Source organism: Cebidichthys violaceus, unplaced genomic scaffold (genome assembly GCF_023349555.1).
Source record: "Cebidichthys violaceus isolate CVI_PGR_0920_01 unplaced genomic scaffold, fCebVio1.0.p SCAF_1, whole genome shotgun sequence".
Lineage (NCBI taxonomy): Eukaryota > Metazoa > Chordata > Actinopteri > Perciformes > Stichaeidae > Cebidichthys > Cebidichthys violaceus.
This window is the reverse complement of record NW_027176262.1, coordinates 11760332-11780213: the sequence shown is the minus strand read 5'-3', so window position 1 is coordinate 11780213 and position 19882 is coordinate 11760332. Positions and strand designations below refer to the sequence as shown.

At 41.7% G+C, this 19882-nt stretch overlaps 1 protein-coding gene across 3 annotated transcripts in view; it reads left to right on the top strand.

Moving 5' to 3' along the window:
- Window positions 1–17095, top strand: part of arhgef12a (Rho guanine nucleotide exchange factor (GEF) 12a) — a 36041-nt gene extending 18946 nt beyond the window's left edge. For 2 of the 3 annotated variants that reach the window (XM_068710704.1, XM_068710695.1), the window contains 37 exons: window positions 1109–1207; window positions 2247–2296; window positions 2528–2585; window positions 2683–2855; window positions 3399–3476; window positions 4271–4390; window positions 4838–4936; window positions 5423–5557; window positions 5782–5883; window positions 7315–7425; window positions 7549–7647; window positions 8115–8157; window positions 8460–8565; window positions 8710–8847; window positions 8985–9017; window positions 9584–9698; window positions 9789–9894; window positions 9982–10185; window positions 10266–10404; window positions 10492–10524; window positions 10615–10766; window positions 11030–11176; window positions 11412–11497; window positions 12254–12379; window positions 12614–12728; window positions 13965–14065; window positions 14293–14370; window positions 14549–14624; window positions 14720–14887; window positions 15099–15186; window positions 15282–15359; window positions 15454–15548; window positions 15641–15844; window positions 15954–16190; window positions 16313–16542; window positions 16656–16731; window positions 16845–17095. In XM_068710704.1, the coding sequence (XP_068566805.1) occupies window positions 1109–1207; window positions 2247–2296; window positions 2528–2585; window positions 2683–2855; window positions 3399–3476; window positions 4271–4390; window positions 4838–4936; window positions 5423–5557; window positions 5782–5883; window positions 7315–7425; window positions 7549–7647; window positions 8115–8157; window positions 8460–8565; window positions 8710–8847; window positions 8985–9017; window positions 9584–9698; window positions 9789–9894; window positions 9982–10185; window positions 10266–10404; window positions 10492–10524; window positions 10615–10766; window positions 11030–11176; window positions 11412–11497; window positions 12254–12379; window positions 12614–12728; window positions 13965–14065; window positions 14293–14370; window positions 14549–14624; window positions 14720–14887; window positions 15099–15186; window positions 15282–15359; window positions 15454–15548; window positions 15641–15844; window positions 15954–16190; window positions 16313–16542; window positions 16656–16731; window positions 16845–16855 (4109 nt within the window). In that variant the 3' untranslated portion in view covers window positions 16856–17095. The remainder of the gene's footprint in view (window positions 1–1108; window positions 1208–2246; window positions 2297–2527; window positions 2586–2682; window positions 2856–3398; window positions 3477–4270; window positions 4391–4837; window positions 4937–5422; window positions 5558–5781; window positions 5884–7314; window positions 7426–7548; window positions 7648–8114; window positions 8158–8459; window positions 8566–8709; window positions 8848–8984; window positions 9018–9583; window positions 9699–9788; window positions 9895–9981; window positions 10186–10265; window positions 10405–10491; window positions 10525–10614; window positions 10767–11029; window positions 11177–11411; window positions 11498–12253; window positions 12380–12613; window positions 12729–13964; window positions 14066–14292; window positions 14371–14548; window positions 14625–14719; window positions 14888–15098; window positions 15187–15281; window positions 15360–15453; window positions 15549–15640; window positions 15845–15953; window positions 16191–16312; window positions 16543–16655; window positions 16732–16844) is intronic. The other variant, XM_068710712.1, reaches the window with a different exon arrangement.
- Window positions 17096–19882: the final 2787 nt, after the last annotated feature.

The window sequence follows — 19882 nt, the reverse complement described above, 5'->3', positions numbered from 1 at the left end:
CCCAACCCCACCGTTGTCCTCATCGATCGACTCACCTCTCTGGTTGATTCTGCACAAGAAACCAGCTCTAGGGTTACTTACTCTTTTTCTATAAAGGTGTTTTAAGAAAGCTTGCAATATTTAATGTTTTGCTTTTAGAGCATTTTGCATTCTTTGCATAGTGTGTTCTTTTGTCTGTTCTATCTTGTAAGTCTAGTCAGTGTCAGCCAGACATTAGATAAGCTCTAATCTGTTTTTGCTACGCTACACTTCATAAAAAAAACCTGAAAAGTAACGTTCTTCCTTCTGAGACTACAACCAAAAAATGTTTGGGTTGCCTGTTTCAAACATCACCTCACACAGAAGGGCCCTCATTATTAGTGTTTGCATTTTTTAAGAGGATTTATTTTTCCTTTTGGTATCTGGTCACCAGACAAGAAAGTAGACAATGTGTCTGAAATAAGTAAAACTGCCTCGTAAAAATGTTGCTATGTAAATGTTTACTGGTCAACCTTAGAACAAGCTTCATTAACTGTACATGCTCAGATTATGGGATGTTGTTATCCTGACAACAGAGTCCTAGACTACAGGAGATGGGTTATGTGCTGATATGTTAAAGACTCTTTTCAACAAACAATACTAACTGGCTGTTGTAAAGAGATCCCATTTTAATGGTCAGTACGGACAGGAGGAACATAGGCTGATCAATTAATCAATGATAATGCAAAGGTGTATGTGAGTATTGTTTTAAGATATACTTAAGAGAATGTGAACCTATCCTTTAAATGTGTGTGTGTGTGTGTGTGTGTGTGTGTGTGTGTGTGGGGGGGGGGTTCTACTCTCTTATCGATTAGTGAAAACCATTTGCTCAGCATATTCCAGGACTCACTCAAAAAATCCAGTGTAAAAACTACTATTCATAACCTGCAAAGTGTGATTATTATTGGTCAATTGTATCCATCCACAATGCATTCTTCAATGTATTTAAAATATCTGCTTAGGTTTTATAACAAGGCTGAGGTTTAGTTGTATTCGATGCACTTACTCCAGTGAGGTAAGTACATTTTTCTATGTTGACTTCCTGGTACTTTTGAAGACACTGTTTATGTATTTCTGTCTCACTTTGCAGGTCTGGTTCAACGATGTGTAATCATCCAGAAAGATGAAAATGGCTTTGGGCTCACTGTCAGTGGTGACAACCCAGTGTTTGTGCAGCTTGTCAAAGACGGTAAGGTGGAGTCTCAAACTTAAAAGGACAAAAGAAAAATCTGTTGTTACAATACCTACTTCTGGTCGAAGCAATTGCAATAGAGATATGAGCTCCTTTTTTCATGCACTGACATCAAACTGTCATGGTAGTTTGCTCTGAACACAGATGTGAAGGGTAATTGGGACTCGGCAACAACCCACCACTCTGGCACTTAGGAAGAGAAGTGAAGCCATTGACTGTATATTTCCTGCTCAGTAGTTTCACAGTATAGCTGCAGCTTCTGCTTTATCATGTTGTCTTTGACAGGATACTTACATGGTCCCCGGCAGTCTTTCTCTGTCGGTAGAGAATGATGTGGGCTGTTATCGGGTCACAAAAACATTTTCAGTCTATACAGTAGAGGAGAGAGACAGAAGAGGAAGGAACTGATCGAGGATTTAAGTTGCACTGTCGTCAGTGCATGGGAGTGTTGGACTATCTCTGTGTGGCTTCCCATTTGACTTAGTTTCATCTGTTTCATTTTGTTTTTAAATGAACAAAATGTATCTGTAGTATCTTGCTTCAGCTTTTCTTGTTCATCCTTCTACTTTTAGTCCAACTGATCAGACAAGATTATGTCTTTACTTCAGTGACACCAGTTCAAATTTCCATACTAATACAAATTTGAAGACTCAAAATGCAAATCATCATAGTGTATCAGTAAAACTGTATTTGGTTTACAAAATACTTCAGCTGTATGCTGCTGACTATAGAGTCAGGCGTGGATCTCATAATAACCTGTCTCATGCCTAAATCCCTTTGTTTTGGGTGGAGCTGTGAAACAGGTCCTTCGTATAACCACTGTTATGGTCTTTCAAAATGGCACTCAAATAGTCACTTTGCAACATCTGGTCGGTCAAGGCTATATTATCTATTCATTGTGCAGAAATAGCAGCAATTACGCCACAAAGCTGTATGTCTTATGCTCTCCCCTCCACCCATTTCATTCTTGCATTTGTTCTATATCTTTCCTCGCCTCTTCTGTTGCTTTATCATTTGTTTTTTTTGTGTTTGCCAGATGGGGCTGCTATGCGGGCAGGTGTTCAGACAGGAGACAGGATCATCAAGGTATTGTGTACATCTTCCTCCATGTTTTTAAACCGCTAACGTCACTGTTATTTTGTCCAAGGCCAATACAGAGGCTGTAGGCTGCCACCTTCTGGTCCGTTTGTATGTTGACTCTCTTTATGATGCTTCTGGGAAAGGAGGGAGATTTTAAATTGTTGAACTGAGAATGGAAGGTTTTTGTGTCTGCATCTGTTTTTTGATTTTCATCATCGTGCCATTGCTGTCTTCCAGGTTAACGGGACCCTTGTTACACATTCAAATCACATTGAGGTGGTGAAACTTATCAAATGTAAGTCTTACTGTCTGTGTTCTAGCAAAAGCCACAAATATAACAAGTAAACCTTTAAAGTAAAACTGACTCTTTGTCTATGATTTTTCCGATCCAGCGGGCTCCTATGTGGCCCTCACAGTGTTGGGGCGTCCTCCAGGGCTCGCCCAGATCCCTCTGTCTGAAGCAGAGTCTGAAATGCTCGGGGTTAGCATTTCCTCTCCAAACTCCCCAGCAGCAGAACGCCCCTACAGTCCTCTGGACCGCCTCTCCTTCACTCAACCACCATGGGTACTAAAGACATCCGTTCATTTCTGTTGTCCTCTTGTTTCTTGCCTCCGCAAACTTGCTTTCCTTTCCTATTCTTCCTCTTCATCATCTTGAGGGGTTTCATATGGGTTATCACTGCCCCTTTTTGTGTTCAAAGTGGGAATGTTGTGCGGTTATAGCATTCTGTATAAAAGGTTTGGACACGGAATGGGGCACCAGAGTTATTACACAGTTAAGCCGTCAGCGGAGATGGTAACGGAGTTAAATAGACTACACGCACACTAAACAAAGACGCTGTTGTGTTACACGTCATGCCGGCATGCTGTCTAAAATAGCGTTGTATTGTTCAGTGTAAATGCTTGTAATGGTGGATCTTCTTTACGGCAGTATTCTGGAATCTCAATATTTTTTCTTTTCTATATATCATCCCTTCTCACATATTTTCTGTACGACTAAATATTTGTTAAATGCATCATGGTCACGTATTTCTAATCTTTGCTGGAATGCCTCTCATCTGTTGTCTAATGCACAGTTCCACCATATGCCTTTTTGTTTTTCCCACAGGATGAAAACAGCAGTGTCTGCAACCAGAGGGTTGACATGTTGCAAAAGATGCTGTCAAAAGGGCAGCAGGAGCTGCAGGTTAGCACAACAATCACTGCCACTTCTGTCTTCTTTCTATTGTAACATGTGTTTTTCTTGCGTTTGCAATAGAATCTAAACCCTCTTAAGTAATATCGGGTTATTGTCTGTGTTGAAAATGAAAGGATCAGCTCTCATCCATCTTTAAATAGAGCATTGTGTTGGGTAGGAGACAGGTACTATGTGTACCCTTAACACGATTGTTTTTTATGCTGTAGATTCAAATAGTATTTTCCTCAACATCCCACACTTGAGAACAGATTCAACACATGACATAGGCCCTGTTCAGACCTGGCATTAACATATGTCTTGGGTGTCAAGCTCTAAGTACATCAGTTCACACCTGGCATTCACTCAGTGGTTTATGTGACATGAGAAATACTTTGAAAATACTAATGTTTAAAAATACAACACAAAATACACTGAGCTACCTGTAGGGCCGTTGCCCCACCTAGTGGAAAAATCAAACCACTGAAGAAATCCGAACAAAACAGACTGGGTCTATTCCTTGGAAATTGTCCAAGATGTTTCACGCATTCTTTGTGTATCTCTATTGGCTCTAGTGGCTTCCTGAAATTTGTGGACAAAGCCAGCGAACGAGTTTGTACTTGCACTCACGTAGAGGACATCTGTTGAGTAGGCAGTCCTTCAGTGTCGCACAGGACACTGAAGGACTCGCACCTGTGCTTAGAGCTGTCCACTGTCAATGCCAGGTCTGAATAGAGCCATGTCATACCAGAGGCTTACTACTGGTCCTGATTGCTTATTTTGATTTCACCTCTCTTGCTGTAAAGGCCATGAAGGAGGAGTACAGCAGGAACCCCTCCCCCAAACTACTGAAAGACATCCAGGAAGCTAAGAAACACATTCCTCAGCTGCAGGGTCAGCTCTTCAAGGCCACTGGGGCAACACAGGTAAAGCAAATAACCCGCTGATGGCCATGGGCTTGCATACAGAATAGGGTATCCAGGGACACCAGCAACATCCAAGCAGTATAATTTTGTGTAGCGCGTTCAGGGATCGCTCCAGACAAACATTAATCCTAATCTTATCAGAGGATTAGACTTTCTCTGTGGGAAGCCTCTCTTTTGTGTCTGTGTGACAGCTTATTTTATTTACATCACTTACTAAACCTTGTGTTATGTATGTCAACACATTAATCTGCTCCCTCAATTTGAACAGTCCTATTTTATGAGAATATGTTAAAATACTCATAAATTCCTACTTTTGTTAATTGTTACCAATGTGGCCTGTTAGCGTTGTTTGTCCTAAACATGTTTCATTGTGGACTTTGTGACGGTTGTTGTTGTGTAATGAGGTTGTTAGTTCATACCAGGTCTTGTTTTTACATGAATCTGTAGGAGGCTGTTCCAGGTGGAGATGCAGATGATGGTAGCATGTTTGCGACGGAGCACTCTAAGGGAGACAACAGTACAGACCTGTCCTGGAGCAGCACTCCTGTAAGTTATAACATAATTAAAATGCCCCTCTGAGCTTTATATTAAACTTTGAGTCCAAGACTAGACAAGCTTGAGGACAATAGATGCATGGCCTCATGCTAAACTGAATGAGTTTAATCAATCTTAATTAGTCCAGCTTAGCTTTGGCTGCGCTAAGTATTGATTCTGTGTTCAAATTTCTGTTGGTCATGTATGAAAACGAATGGAATAAATTAATTGGCAACAGATGTTGGTTTTTTTGGGGAGATTTGTTTTGTTAAATTGAGATTAATTGAGAATTTGATGTTTGTGGCACCCCGGTAGCTCACCTGGTAGAGTGGAGTGTAGGCTGAGTCCTTAGCAACAACCCCGGTTTGAACCTGATCCGCAGCCCTTGTGCTGCATGTCGTCCCTTCACTCTCCCCCTTTCCTGTCTACTTTCAGCTGTACAAAACTAAAGGCAAAAGACTCAGATAATGTAATGCCTTTTTTCCATCCCACCTGCAGATATCTCGTGGATTTGGACCTGGATCTCCAGAGAGCCTTTACCCAAGAGAGTCATCCTGCCCCAGCCCAAAGAGCACCCCCAGGAACAGCTTCAACTCCTGCCACTCTCCAGAGGCAGAGGACGCCACTGACCTGGTAACTGTGCTCTTTGGCCTGCTGAACATTCTGCCAAAAGAAATGTACTTATTCACTCCCTTTCCTGGTGTAAACTCGGGAAAGACAACTTTTTGAAGTGTGTTTTATAGAAAAACATTATATGTTGATGAATAATCTCAGATAAATTGAGCTATAAATTTCCAGTTGAAGAATTTCTAAATGGAAAACACAAATTCCACAATGTACAACTGTCTTTTCCCCAGGACTCTCTGTCCCCTACCACAGTCAGCAGTCCCTCTTCCTCCCGCCTCGTCTCGCAAATCATCGGCGCTGAGGATGACTATTTTGATTCAGACCAGGAGCAGGTATTTTTCCACAGTGCAGTATTAACTATGGCAATTATCTATGGCAGTTATGAAAGGTAGTTGCAGCGGGCTCCAGTGAATGCTATTATGACGTGCACTTATGCACGCTAGTTATTACTTATAAAGCACACACACTGTGGGCTGGCGGCTGTTTATAACAAATGTATGTTTGAAAGGCATGGCTGTTTACTCGGGTCTTTTGCAAAAGATTTTGCGCCAAAACTTATCACTAGATATTGTATCGTCTCGTCAAATAGTGACTTCACATTAGACAACATCAGCATACATATTACAGCAATCGTCATTGCATTTCTGTGTATGACAAAAAAATCTGAAATTATATATGTAATTTAAATATGTTGTATAGTTTATGTAGAATATTCATATCATTTGGGATATTTTTGGATAGATTGCTACTGAAAAATTAAAACCATGATGGAGATGGGTCTACTTTTTTGCCTGCACTCCCTATGGGCCTCCCACCATACAGGCCCCAGTGCAAACACACTGCAGGCACTGTCTGTATTTACACCCCTGATATATGGTTCAGACCAGACAGTAACACTCCCTTGGGTGAACCGATCACAAGTGGACAGCTCTAAATACAGGTGTGAATGCACATAAAACGAATGGAGGACGCATTGAGATACGATCGCTCAGACCACTTTCAGAGGTGGTCTGTCCTACATTCCTATGCTGTGTGTGTGTGTGTGTGTGTGTGTGTGTGTGTGTGTGTGTGTGTGTGTGTGTGTGTGTGTGTGTGTGTGTGTGTGTGTGTGTGTGTGTGTGTTACTAATCGAGAGGTGATCTACAACAGCTTGTAAGATGATGGAATGACTTAACTTGCGACTGAGGTAATCCATTGCGTTGTTGCAGGGGGGGTTATGGGGATATAAGAGCCATCTATTGCTTCCCCATCTCTTCTCAAAGCTATCCACCGTCTCACAGTCTGTTCTCTTGAGGCAAACTTATAATTTGGCACTGAAGTGTGTGTATATGGCGACAAACCTCCCAAAACACAATTGGACACTGTTAATTTGTGTTGCAGCCTCCCGTCGGTTAAAATCAACACCACATTTGGTCTTTATAAATGGAAATGATGGCAGTGTTCATTTGCATATAGATCAGGGAAGTGAGATCCGATCACAAGTGGTCGCTCGAGACGCACGTGGAGACGCATTCTAATGCTTAGTGTGAACTGAGTACTACTTAGAGCTGTCCACTTGTTATTGAATCACCCAAGATGCATGTTTCATGGGACAGGGACAATCATAATACAAAACTCAACTGTCATATTAAAAAAAAAAAATTAAATGACTCGATGCTGTAATAATAAACTTTTCTTTGCAAGACATATCTAAATATTACTGTTCAAATTCACGTCACATGTGAAGTCCGCGAATGCAAACTGTTGTACTGATTTTGTTCCAGACAAATGGCCAGTGTAACAGCTTTAACAACATCGAGCAGCTCAAGTCTCGTCCCGCCCACCTCGCAGCCTTCCTTCACCATGTCATCTCTCAGTTCGACCCTGCTCCTGTGGTAAGACCCTCCTCCTTCACACCTTATTATAATCTTTTATGTATTCATTTCCTGTTTTCGTGCAACCTGGCAGACACTACCGCTCACTGTTTGCTTTAATAAATCTGTATCTTATGTCCTTAGCTGTGCTACCTCTATGCTGACTTCTACAAGCAGACCAACTCCAAAGAGACCAGACGGGTGTTCATGGACCTCCACACTTTTTTCATTGACCGTGGAGCGGTAAGTTCCCCACTGTGAAATATGGGCAATGCTACACGTCAGACAGATGATTGCTTGAGTCTATCTGTCACACAAGATGCACACAGTACACCACTGATGGGATTTTAAAAGAAACAGATGAAATGTTGCATGTCACCACATTGTCAAAATGGCACAAAGCACCAAGGACGGACCCAACATCTGTTGTTGTTGTCTTTACGTCCAAAGCTCAAACTCCAATCTAAAAGCACCATGATGAGATTTTTCTAATAAAACATGGAGTGATACACTAATAACTCATCATCAAACATCAAATTGTCCATTTACAAGTGAGAATAAAGTGATATATCTGTCACTAATTGACTATTTCATTATTCATAAGTCATCACGTGATTTATTATCTGTACTCGCATTGACATTTTATATTATTTAAAAGGGTTTTGCTGGAGTGTATTTAATTATTTATCTTCATTGTTTTCATTTTACAGAATTTGAAAGTTGCTGTCCCTGAATCCGTCTCTACTGATCTCGGTAAGTATGCTGTGCCTTTGCTTCATTTGCTCATCTGCCTGGTGCCATTTTGAGTAGGCAATTTCTTCTGTTACGGTCACCTTTTGTACTTCTGTGTGGCTCACTTCATCCATTTGGCCATCCTCATTATACAGTCCCTGTAAGCCATGCACACTCCCGACCAAGGTGTTAAAAAATCAAATGCTCTGATGGGTTGGAAAGTATTGCATAACCTTAATAGGGCATATTTAGTGTGCACTTGACATAATCCTGTTAGAGACTTGGCGTACTGTATATGTGAGTGTGTGCACATGTGTTTGCAGACCGCCGGCGGACAGAACTGATCCCTGAGGAAATAAACAGACAACATGTTCAAACACTGCAGGACTCTCTGCTCCTTGACATCCAGAAGAACCTCGAGGATTTCAGGTAAACCTGTCAACTTAGAATTTTTACTTTCCATGGTTTAGTAAGTTCTGATGAATTGCAGAACTTGAGGATTTGGTTCTCGCATCAAGGAAAACTGAAAAAGGGCATTATCAACCTAACAACTGTGTATGACTTGATATGTAGGCAGAAGCGCAGTATGGGCCTAACGGTGGCTGAAGTAGAGCTGTCCAGACTGGACCAAGAGAGAGTCAGAGACCGTGTCGCTCTGGAGAGAGAGCGCTCATATGCTGAAAACATCATCACCAAGATAGAGGACATCCTGTAAGTAGCACATGCAGACACAGTTACCTGACACACAGGCCATGCATACAGAGATATTATGCTGCTCGGATGCACAAATATCTCATATTTCTAACCATTACCAGCTACTCAGTATGTTTTCTTTGTATTATTTATAGGTTAACTACTCAGACCACAGAGGAAGAGAAATGGTAAGCAAACTTATATTTTGGAGCATTTGGTTGATTGATATGAAGAGTATTTGTCAAACCATCTGTGGGTTCATTGCATTTTCAATCTGTAATGTGTCCCACAATAATCTTAAATAACTCTCAGTATTTATTACTTTATTAGACTGCTTGTCTCCTTTTAAATTATTATTTTTTTTTTTTAAAACAAAAAAAAAAACGCTTGAAGTGTAGTTTTGCATTTTTCGACCAAGAACACAACATATTGGTGTCATCCAAGCCCTATTCTACATCCCCACAGTTTACAAATTAAACACGCAGGCAGTCCCTTAAAGAGAACATGTAATTTATGCAGTGTGTTTATATTAAATAATTCAAAAGTGTGACTGATTGAAACAGTCTTGTTTGAAATGCCATATGTTCGCAGTATACCCCAGATGGTTTGTGTAGAAACTGTAGAGAAGGACGGGTATGACATATGGTGCAAGTCACAATATGGACACTTCCAATCTTAGCATCCTGTTGTTTTGTCAGATATAATTCAAATGGAGCAACTAAACTAATGAGTTGCCACTTTTGTTTTCATTTAGCACTACAATGCAGTATGTCATCTATACGTACATGAAGCACCTTGGTGTGAGGGTCAAGGAACCTCGAAGTCTGGAGTCCAAACGTGTCAGGATCAACTTTCTTCCCAAGATCAAGGTATTTAACATTACTTTTTGCGTTTTTGCCCCTCTCTCTCTCTCTCTTTATCATCAACCTGACACTTCCCTTGTTGTTAATACATTACAGAAAAGCATCAAGACAGAAAAGGAAGGAGAAGAGAAGGTGAAGAAACCCCGATTTCCTAGCATCCTTGGACCTCAGCGTCGGCCCAGCCGCATTGAAGCAGCATCTGGTGAGTTAGGACTTACGATTGAGCCAAAATTCTGACACTATTTCTAAACCTTTTTCAAATTTTGACACCATTTTTCTCCGTATTCAGTAGGTAAAGCCTTGGATGGTCGCCCCCGGCCGCAGAAACAGTTGTCTCAGCCTACACTTGGGGCAAGTGATCACATGGAGGGTGGTCGTCTCAGAGGCAGCCAATCGAGCGAGGGCTCTGAACTCATACACTCCATGTCTATCAACTCCTCATCCCCAAACAGCGCCACCTATAGCTCAGACACTAGCCGAGACACTGATATGGGTGAGCGACTAGATTAAACACGTCAGTGGAAGAAGAACATAGAGGAGGCGATGGAGTTTAACTTGTTGCTTGTCTCTCAGGTGGGACTCCGACCTCAGGCCCGTCCAGGCTGAGTGACGGCCTTCAGTCCGACCCTCTTGATGGGTTGCCGTACCCTGCTTCGCACTTTGATCTTTATAGCCTGGACCAACTGCAAGAGGATGACAGAGAAAGTGACAGGTGCATTTACAGTCACATTTGCATTAACAGTTTAGCTCCCTTAAGAAGAGAATATTTATTTTTAACATTGATTATACTGTTTTGCAGAGCACACGAGGGAACACCAAAGGCCATAAGAAGGTGAGGATACCTGATCATTTTCATACTTGCATAAAATTCATCCAAGTCGTTAGTTGCCAGATGAAGAGCTAACTCTCTGTCTGGCCCTAGGCTTGAGGGACTGGGCGCAGCTGACGTCCAGAGTGAGGACGACCAGGGAACCGACTCTGAGCATGACCCTCCAAACTGGCAGCAGCTGGTGGGGCGAGAGATCCTAGCGGGTCTCAGGCCTCAGGAAATCAAGAGACAGGAAGTCATCAATGGTGAGGACATGGCTTACCACTTCACATTAAGTTACAATTCATTTTAACCAGATCTGTTTTCAAAGAATATAAGTGGTTCCACCTCAATGTACTTAAAATACTGTTGTTTTTATAGAATATAATGAGTAGAAGTGAGAAGAGAGAGGTATGCAGCAGCAGAGCATCTGCTGTGGTCCAACCCAAGTTGTTGTCAAATGTGCATCATTTTGAGTTGTGCAAATGAATCTGCCAACTTCAATCAACATCTTGCATTGTGTCTGCAGAGCTGTTTTATACAGAGCGCGCACATGTGAGGATGCTGAGAGTTTTGGACCACGTTTTCTACCAGAAGCTCTCAAAAGAGGCCATCCTGCCTCCTGCTGATATCAAGAACATCTTCACCAACCTGGACGAGATTCTACAGCTGCACGGTACACATCCTTAAAACCTATCTATGCATGACTGCGCTTGAACCATTAAGATTCAGTCAAAAAAACAAACTCAAAAGTAAGGTAGTGAGAATGAAAATAAAGTTTTTAAGTAAAACTAACTACAACGCAGCACACATAGCACCCTCACATTCTCATGTTGTATCCTTCATCTTTGTCATCTTATGTACACAAACGCACACTGACTGTCAATCGGTGCCTCTCTTTTGACTTTCAGTTTCAATACTGGAGCAAATGGCAGCCGTTCGGAAGAGAAATGAGTCTTCAGTAATTGATCAGATAGGAGACGACTTGCTCTCCTGGGTAAGTCCAATTCTCAGGCTGAAATTGTTTTTCCTCTTTCAAACATTTTCTGATATTGAATAAATTTCAAGATGACTGATGTGGTAGAAAAAGAAAAAAAAAAACGTATTGTTCACAAAGATATTGAACTGCTGCCCGAAATTGCTTTATAGCGAGAAAAAGATGTTGATGTTGGCATGAGATTGCTTTCTTCAGCCTCTATTCTGATCATTTTGAAATGTCATTTGTACATAAAAAATGGTTATGTACAGTTCAAATTTGATAGAGAAGGGGTTAACGTTGCATCCTTGAATCCTACTCCAAAATCCTGAAAGTCAAAAACCTTTCGACAAGACACAAAAGAATAACTCAGCCGAGAAATGTAATCACAGTGGAAGCAAGCGAGTGAAGTGGAAGCCTGTTTCTCAGTAAACGGTTATGTCAGTCAGTGCCCTAGATTTGGCTGACATCTCGATATCATGTGTCACACATTAGATGTGAGGTAGCTGCATTTCAGCTGGCAGCCTTGTCTAAAATGTCTCCATGGGGTAGAAGTAGGGTAAATGGTCCCCCGAGGGTCCGAGCATTGATCTCGTCTACATTTAAACCTGAGCCGTCTCTGCCACGAAGTCTTAAGCCTGGCCCCTTCTGGGAGTTGCTGCTCATTGTAGTGGCTATATTCTAGACATTTCCATAGCAACTACCTGACCCAGATCGAGTGACTGAGTAACTGATCAGCGTCTCTGCCCTGTCCTGTCTTGGGTTGGGTGGTTACAGTTCAGCGATGGGGAGGAGGAGAAGATCAAGAAGGCGGTGGGGACGTTCTGCAGCAACCAGCCATTTGCTCTTGAGATCATCAAGACCAAGCAGAAGAAAGACTCGCGGTTTACTTCGTTCGTCCAGGTACTGACATTATGCTTTCCAAACTGGTTCATCTGTGAAATGTGTCGTTAGCTGCTGCACTGAATGAAGGCTCAGAATGTGTCACACGGAAGAGTTAAACGAAACATGCAGCCGAAATGTCAATTCTCTGAGCAAAAACCGAAGCTACACTGAGTATTGCTCAGTGACGATTTGTACTTGTTTAAAGATGTATTTTGACTCATCCTGATTTAATTTTTTTGTATTGCTTTGCAGGAGGCAGAGAGTAACAGACTGTGTCGCCGACTGCAGCTTAAAGACATCATTCCTGTAGAGATGCAGCGGCTCACCAAGTACCCCCTGCTGCTAGAGAACATCGCCAAGTACACAGGTGCTGTAGTGTTGCTGTATTTTACTGCACAAATTACTCCACATACTGACTCCACTGTGTGCATGGTCTTGGATGTAATAATGATTCAATACAAGATGTTTGAATAAACCAGAATGTAGCAAGTAGATATTTTTCAAATTGAATGATGATAGAATCGCTGTAGCTAAAAATAATTTAAATTTTTGATTAGTTCACAGATTATTTTCTCGATGAATTGTTGTTTTTTTTCATAAAATGTTGAAACTAGTAACACTTTCTGGTGTTGAACTAAATGTTGCAGCTTAATAAACTAGTGTAGGTAGTATATAGAGTGGGCATTTGCACATGCACGAAGCCTTAATGAAGTCAACATGCAGGAGGAGACACGGAACACATTTGTACTTTTAAACAAACCACTTACAGTTCACCTAAGTACAAAAACAGATCCATTTCCTGTTCTTATTCACACACGTCAAAGTCACAAATACTTCGTCAATCCCTGATTCTGTCACAGGGAGAGAAATTATTTACTTTTCAAAATGAAAGTTTCAAACCACAATTATACTTAATCTCTCCTCTATTTCATACAATTATAAACCCTCCTAACTTAACTAGAAATAATTTCATGCTCCTAGTTTTTCTGCACTGCTACGACACCCCTGCATGAACTCCACAAGAAGATTTCAGTTATTGTTACCTCTCTCTTGTAAACCTAAAATCAATTAGATCATACGAGGCATTTAATTCAACATGGAAACTAATTTACGCATGCTGTGAGTAATCAAGGAAACAGGTAATATAGGAATAATACATAGTTAGCATTTTATATTTAGAATGTAATAGAATAAAATAGATAAAGATGGAACTCCATAGATAGAAGAAAGTGGATGAAAATGAACAAATTAAAGTCTTAAGCAAGGTTCTGTGTGGCAGCATGTTACCAACAAGTGAATTACAGAGACAAATGGAGAGATTAGTGTTTTAATGGTCATGGAGCGGCTGTGCACAATTTGGGAAACGTCTCACCCATTATTTGGTCCATCATTTTAATCTTGGCTGGGGTTTGGGTCTCACACAGAGAGTATGCACTAACGATAAAGTATAACCAGCTATTACAGGATCATAATGCCCCTCTGCTTTATCTTAATTTTTTGAACGATGGTGTGTTAATGGACAGAGGAAATATCCGTTTGCCGGACAGCCCCCTGCAGAACTGTGGAGGCCTTACTTCTTATTTGATGTCATAATATCTTTCAGATAACGCAGTGGAGAAGGACAAAGTGAAGCAGGCAGCAGACTGCTGTAGGAAGATTCTCAATCACGTCAACCAGGCTGTTAAGGAATCTGAGGACAAGCAGGTAGGATGTTTTTTTTTAAAGTCTTGCTTTCCATTTTATACCATCCCGTTGACTTTTCTCCTCTTCCCCTTAAGTCTCATCCTCAGTCATCTCTTCTTTTTTTTCATCTCTACCACAATTTATTTTTTCCACTACCTTCTTTGCTCCCCAGGCAGTGGCTTCCTTTTTAAAGAGCGCTTACTTATCCCCTTTCCTATGTCTCCCATTTTATTTCGTCCTTTCTCTAGAGGTTGGAGGACTATCAGAGAAGATTGGACCTCTCTTCTTTGAAGCAGACAGACAACCCCATGATCCTGGAGCTAAAAGTGAGTTATCTACATGACCCTTTTAGCTTCATTTAAAGCACACTCACTTGTCGTACACCCACATATGCTGTATGAAATATCTGCTCGGTAGATAGGTAGTGCTGGTGGAGAAGGCTCCAAGGACCACTAGCAAGTACTTATAAGCTTTAAATTTATTTTCCCATTCTACCTCCTTCAGAATTTGGATTTAACCAAGAGAACAATGGTGCACGAGGGACCACTGTCATGGAAAGTGAACAAGGACAAGACTATTGGTTTGTAATCAGCACATCATAAGAGTTTGATTGTTATTCAACTTTTATATTGCTGTTGAAAACTAAATATATGTAATTTCTCTGTCTCCTTTCAGAGTTGTACACCCTCCTGCTGCAGGACATCTTGGTTCTGCTACAGAAACAAGATGAACGTCTGATCCTGAAGTGTCACAGTAAAAACCTGGCAGGCACCGCAGATACCAAACATATCTTCAGCCCCATCATCAAACTCAATACTGTGCTGGTGCGCTCTGTGGCCACAGGTCAGTTAACACCCAATCTCTCGGTCCGTTTTGCAATTTTAAAAACGGCGGTACAGTAACTTGATCAAAACAAAGAACGAAAGAACACCTCACTATACAACATCCAGGCAACCCTGAATACGGTATCAGGAAGTCTATGGCTTCACGCATGTTGGGCAAAATTGTGATTAATCTGCCTTGTGAACCTTGTGCCCACACTCTCTCCTGCCAGACAACAAGTCCTTCTTCGTCTTATCCATGTCAGACAACGGAGCCCAGATCTATGAGCTGATGGCGCCCACAGTCTCAGATCAGAGAACGTTAGTCCACATTTTGATTGATTAATTGAATTTGTATTGCTCCAGTTGTTAAATAGGCTAATGACTGTTTTTTTGTTGTTTTTTTCTTGCACAAGGTGGCAGCGTCTAATCACCCAGAGAGCCGATGCCATGAAAGTCAAACCTCACAGCGTCATACCCTTACCTCAGACTGAGTATGTTGTTTTTCTCATCTTTCTTATATGATCCAATCAGATTGTTCTCAGGCTTCGAGCTTGCTATTTACATAAGGTGTTGCTTGTGTGCCAGTGGGGAGCGAGATGGTGTGGAGATCATTACAGCAGGTGTTTCCAGGCTGAGTCGAGACCCAGACCGCACATCCACCGGCAGCACCCAGTCCACAGGTAGCTGGAGACGCGTTTTCCATCCGTATTGCTTCATATATTCTATCCTAGTCGACTGTGCAGATAATCCTGATCTAATTACAATCCCTCAGATAAAGAGAGCAGTCCAGCGCCTAGAAGTGTGACGCAGAGCTCTCTACCAGGTAATAATCCATTTGAGGGAATAAAGGCAGAGGAAGAGGAGGAGGAGGAAGGTTTTGTGGACCCAGAGTTTCCTTATCAAGCGGCTGAAGACGGCAAAGAAGGAGACTCGTTTAACATGTTTCCCTCCAGAGCAGACGAAGCACTGAAAACATGTAAGCACACAGAACAGATGACTCGAAATTCAATCGGCTTAATCAATCAGCTGCACACAGATATTGTATGTAGGTTTCATAACCCCCTTTTCCCTCATCGCTCCCTCAGTGGCAGCATTGAAGCAGGTGTTGGTGACCCAGCTGATGTCCCAGGAGGCTTTAGAGCAAACCAAACGCTCCACGGGGGTACGTCTCCTCAGGACCACCTCTCTGCGGACACCTGTAGACAGCCGCGCTCGAGTGATGGTCCACAATGGCTCAGAGAAGATTAGCTCCCAGACAGAGGACCCAACTCAGGACCTGGGCTCTGGGGACACGGGCTTCTTTGATTCTCCTGAAGATTATGGTGAGCCTGGACAATTTGAACAATTTAGCTGTTATTAGTTACTTTAATTACTTTGTCAGTGCTCTTTGTCTGTCCTTGATCTTGCAGTAGTAGTACTAAATCGCATCATTTGCTTCTATCAGCAGGGTATTTAGTCCTGGAGGGTTACGGTGGCCCAGGGGAGAGCAGCACAGACGATGACATCTTGGCATCAACCACAGGAAAGCAGCTGAGATCCTCACAAGGCTGTGCTGCCGACTCCGGCATCAACTTGCGTTTTTCTTCAACGTCACAGGCCGGCAGCCTCTCCTCTTTTAGCAGACAGGTCTTGTCTCACCTCAGAAACCTTCAGGCCAACCTCAACTATCTGAAGGTATCAAACAGCCACCAAGCTCACCAACACACATTCTTTTGAAAACAGTTTGCAGTATGTTTTTGATGGTCATTTTTAGTGTCTGATCTGACCGTGTTGTTTGATTCTCTCAGGAGGTTGAGGCCAAGTACAATAATCTAATACGCCAAAGGCCAGAGAGGTCAGCATCAGACACGGATGGAAACAAAGGTATCTCAATTCATGCTCAGTGTCAACATATGAATTACTAGATTTTAATATATGAATCACAACCTTTATCCGTCTTTTTTTCTAATCCTGCACCTCAATTTGTTTTCCCCCAGATAAGAGATAGTGGAAGACAGTACTGCAGCTTTTAGCTCTGGTCCCAAAGAGGAAGTACCGCCCTGTGGTCTGTTCCTACTTCTTGTGTCCTGGACATTCTGGACATCCTATAAGCTTGTCCTCTCACTGCTGAGCCCCTTGTTTTTCATCACCCTCGCCCACGGTTGCCACAGAGAATGAGAGACTGAGTGTGAGCAGAAATTTTTGAAGGGTGGAGTCATCTTTGTGATGCCCCCCCCCCCCTCCATCAGCACAAGGCAATCAGGAAAGTGGGATTGCCCCGAAACAACCTCACCCCTCTACCATACACACCCATTTTCCCCGGACCTCCCTGCAAGAAAGAGAACTTATACCAAAATGTACAAAGATGTGTGTTTAGAATATATATATATATGAAACACAAAACAAGAAAAGGAAAATTTTAAGATAATGTATTAAGATTTTTTTTATCCCAAGATGTATTTATTTTCTTTCTTTTCATTTAAAAAAAAAAAAAAAAAAAGTGTTTCCAACATTGCTTGCATGCTTTTGGCCATGGTGTTACCGTTTTGGCTGCTTTTCCTGTTTCAGTCAATCAGGGTTAGTGTGAGTGTTGGGTGCACGCTAGCATACAAGCACGCTAGTCTAGCGTACCCTGATGAAATGGCAGGATGTATTCAGACTGATAGAGGCCAGACTTGCACTGGTGATGGCTAGATCCCATTGTGTTAAAAACTCTTGAAATGTGTTAAAAGTCTAGAATTTCAGATAAATTCTAGTTGTGGTGTTAACTAGAATGAAGAGTCTGAAGGCTCTGATCTGGTCCTGTTGCATTTTCGTGCTGCCTCTTTCTTCCTCCTCCTCACTGTGAGGGGTATTTTGCCTCTCGGCTGCTCCTCTTCTCCTATGCGTGTGACCCTCCCCCTTCTTTTTCCTGTGAACACTTATGGGTGTCATCCATCTCCTTTTCCTCACAGCCCAGTGTCTTTCATGCTTATTTATCCCCTCCCACACTCTATATGTCATGCTTCTTCATTTGCATTTGCGTATCTTGCCCCACTCCCCCCCTCCTCTACAAAGAGCGCTCATGCTCTTTCTGAATCAGCTCCTGACAGAGATGCTGCTTCTTTCTGCTTTCACGGTGTTGCTGATCTGACTGCCTGATATTCTAATAATGTCATGAAGTTCAACATATGTACAATGATCAAGTTGGAAGGTTATGCATAACTTTAATAAATAAATGGTGCCATGACACGTTCAAAAAGGAAAACCTTGGGTTTTTTTCTTTTCCCCATTTAAGCTTTTATGTCCTGATTTTGTGTGAATTTCGTGAAGAGGTGGTCGGTATAACATTTTACTTGTACAGCACTTATTGAATGACACTTTAAGGAATGGAGAAATGATTAAAGACTTGGAACATGAGAAAGATCAAGGACACCTGAGCATTAGTCATGATGGATAAGCAAGTGTCAAACAAAAGCCTATCCTTGAATTTTTTTCAATGAAATATGTCGGTATATTCAAACCTAACGATGTCCACTGGTCATAATATATCTGTACTGCATGTACTGACCTCTTGTCCTTACCTGTATCAGATAGTATAAATTTCTCAGATGTCAGTATCGTTATATTCCCTGCTGATGAGATGTCACCTCCATACATCCTCATGTAAGATTTAATGTTGACAATCTCCCCTAATATAATCCCTTTTTACAGGGTGTCATAGGTCCTAGCTACGACATAACCTAACTTGAGTAAATGCTTTATAGTTAAACCTAAAATAAGGGATTTTATCTTAGCCACTTGGGAGAAGCTGTAAGGAAACTGAGAACAAAACTATCACCTCGTGGCGACCATGTTTAGCAAAACGTTGCCTTTAAACACACCCTGCAGTTACACTGAGCAACATTATCATTCATTTGGAGTCATGTTTCTGTCCACCTGGTGAATGCAAGTCCCATATTTACTCTCATTTTAACTCTGTTCTTTTGCTTCCCACTAACAATTAACTATGAGGAAAACATCTGGCTCTTTAACTTCTCAGCTATGTTAACCAGCTCGCTAGCTGTTAGTTGCAAAGTGTTTCTGCAGTTTGGTGCTCTGCAATTATTATAGGCTTTTTGGAGATGTTGTATATAGTACCTTTTTGATGACGATACTATGCAAGTGAATGAGTAGGTATTTAATAATGTGCAGCTGGCAGAGGTTCAGTGTATTGTTAATGGACACAGGGCTCTGAAAGATGATCTCTTGTGTCTTAGTAACCAAAACTAAATGATGTCTGAGGCCATTTAGAAACTGAAAACAGGGTTGCAAATTCTGACAACATGGACATTTTGGAACATTTTAATTTGATCCTCTTGGTCTTATGTCTAGAATTTCCTTTTGACCTTAACAGAAATGAAATGCTTTTTGTGGACATTTGGCAGGCCTAAATGTCAGGAGGGTGAGTATTTTTTAAAGGAATCATAAAAGAAGTTTGATCAAGGACACCGGAAAAGGATCATAACCAGCAGGTGGCAAACTTCCACCATTAAACATCCAGTCAAGAAGACCCACCCTGAAACCTGCAGTGACATCAGTGTTTTAAATAACCCAGGGTACCTATTGAGTTTCCAGATACATTTGACAGTGTCTGACAAATAAATGGAGGACTGTGACCAGTTTGCCACCGTAATGCGACAAAGCTGTGGTCAAGAGGATACCACAGAGGACTGTGCAGCATTCATTGTGACTTTAACATGACCTACTGCTACCTACATGAGTGGAGTCACGTCATTGCCTGGCAGTGATTTTGCTAGATGTGTTTGAGTGGAAAGCAGGAGGACGCCTCACAGTCTGAGTGACATAGTGACATGCTCCCTCTTTTTTGTCTCGTCTCTCCCGTCACCCCGTCTGTAGGCATGCTGCAGTGAGAGAGAGAGAGAGAGAGAGAGAGAGAGAGAGAGAGAGAGAGAATATGCTTTGAGCAGACAATGAGAAGCCAGACGCGGTATGAATGGGAAAATTGGGAGAGGGTGGAAGAAAGGATGAAAAATGTAGAGTAATATAAAGGAAG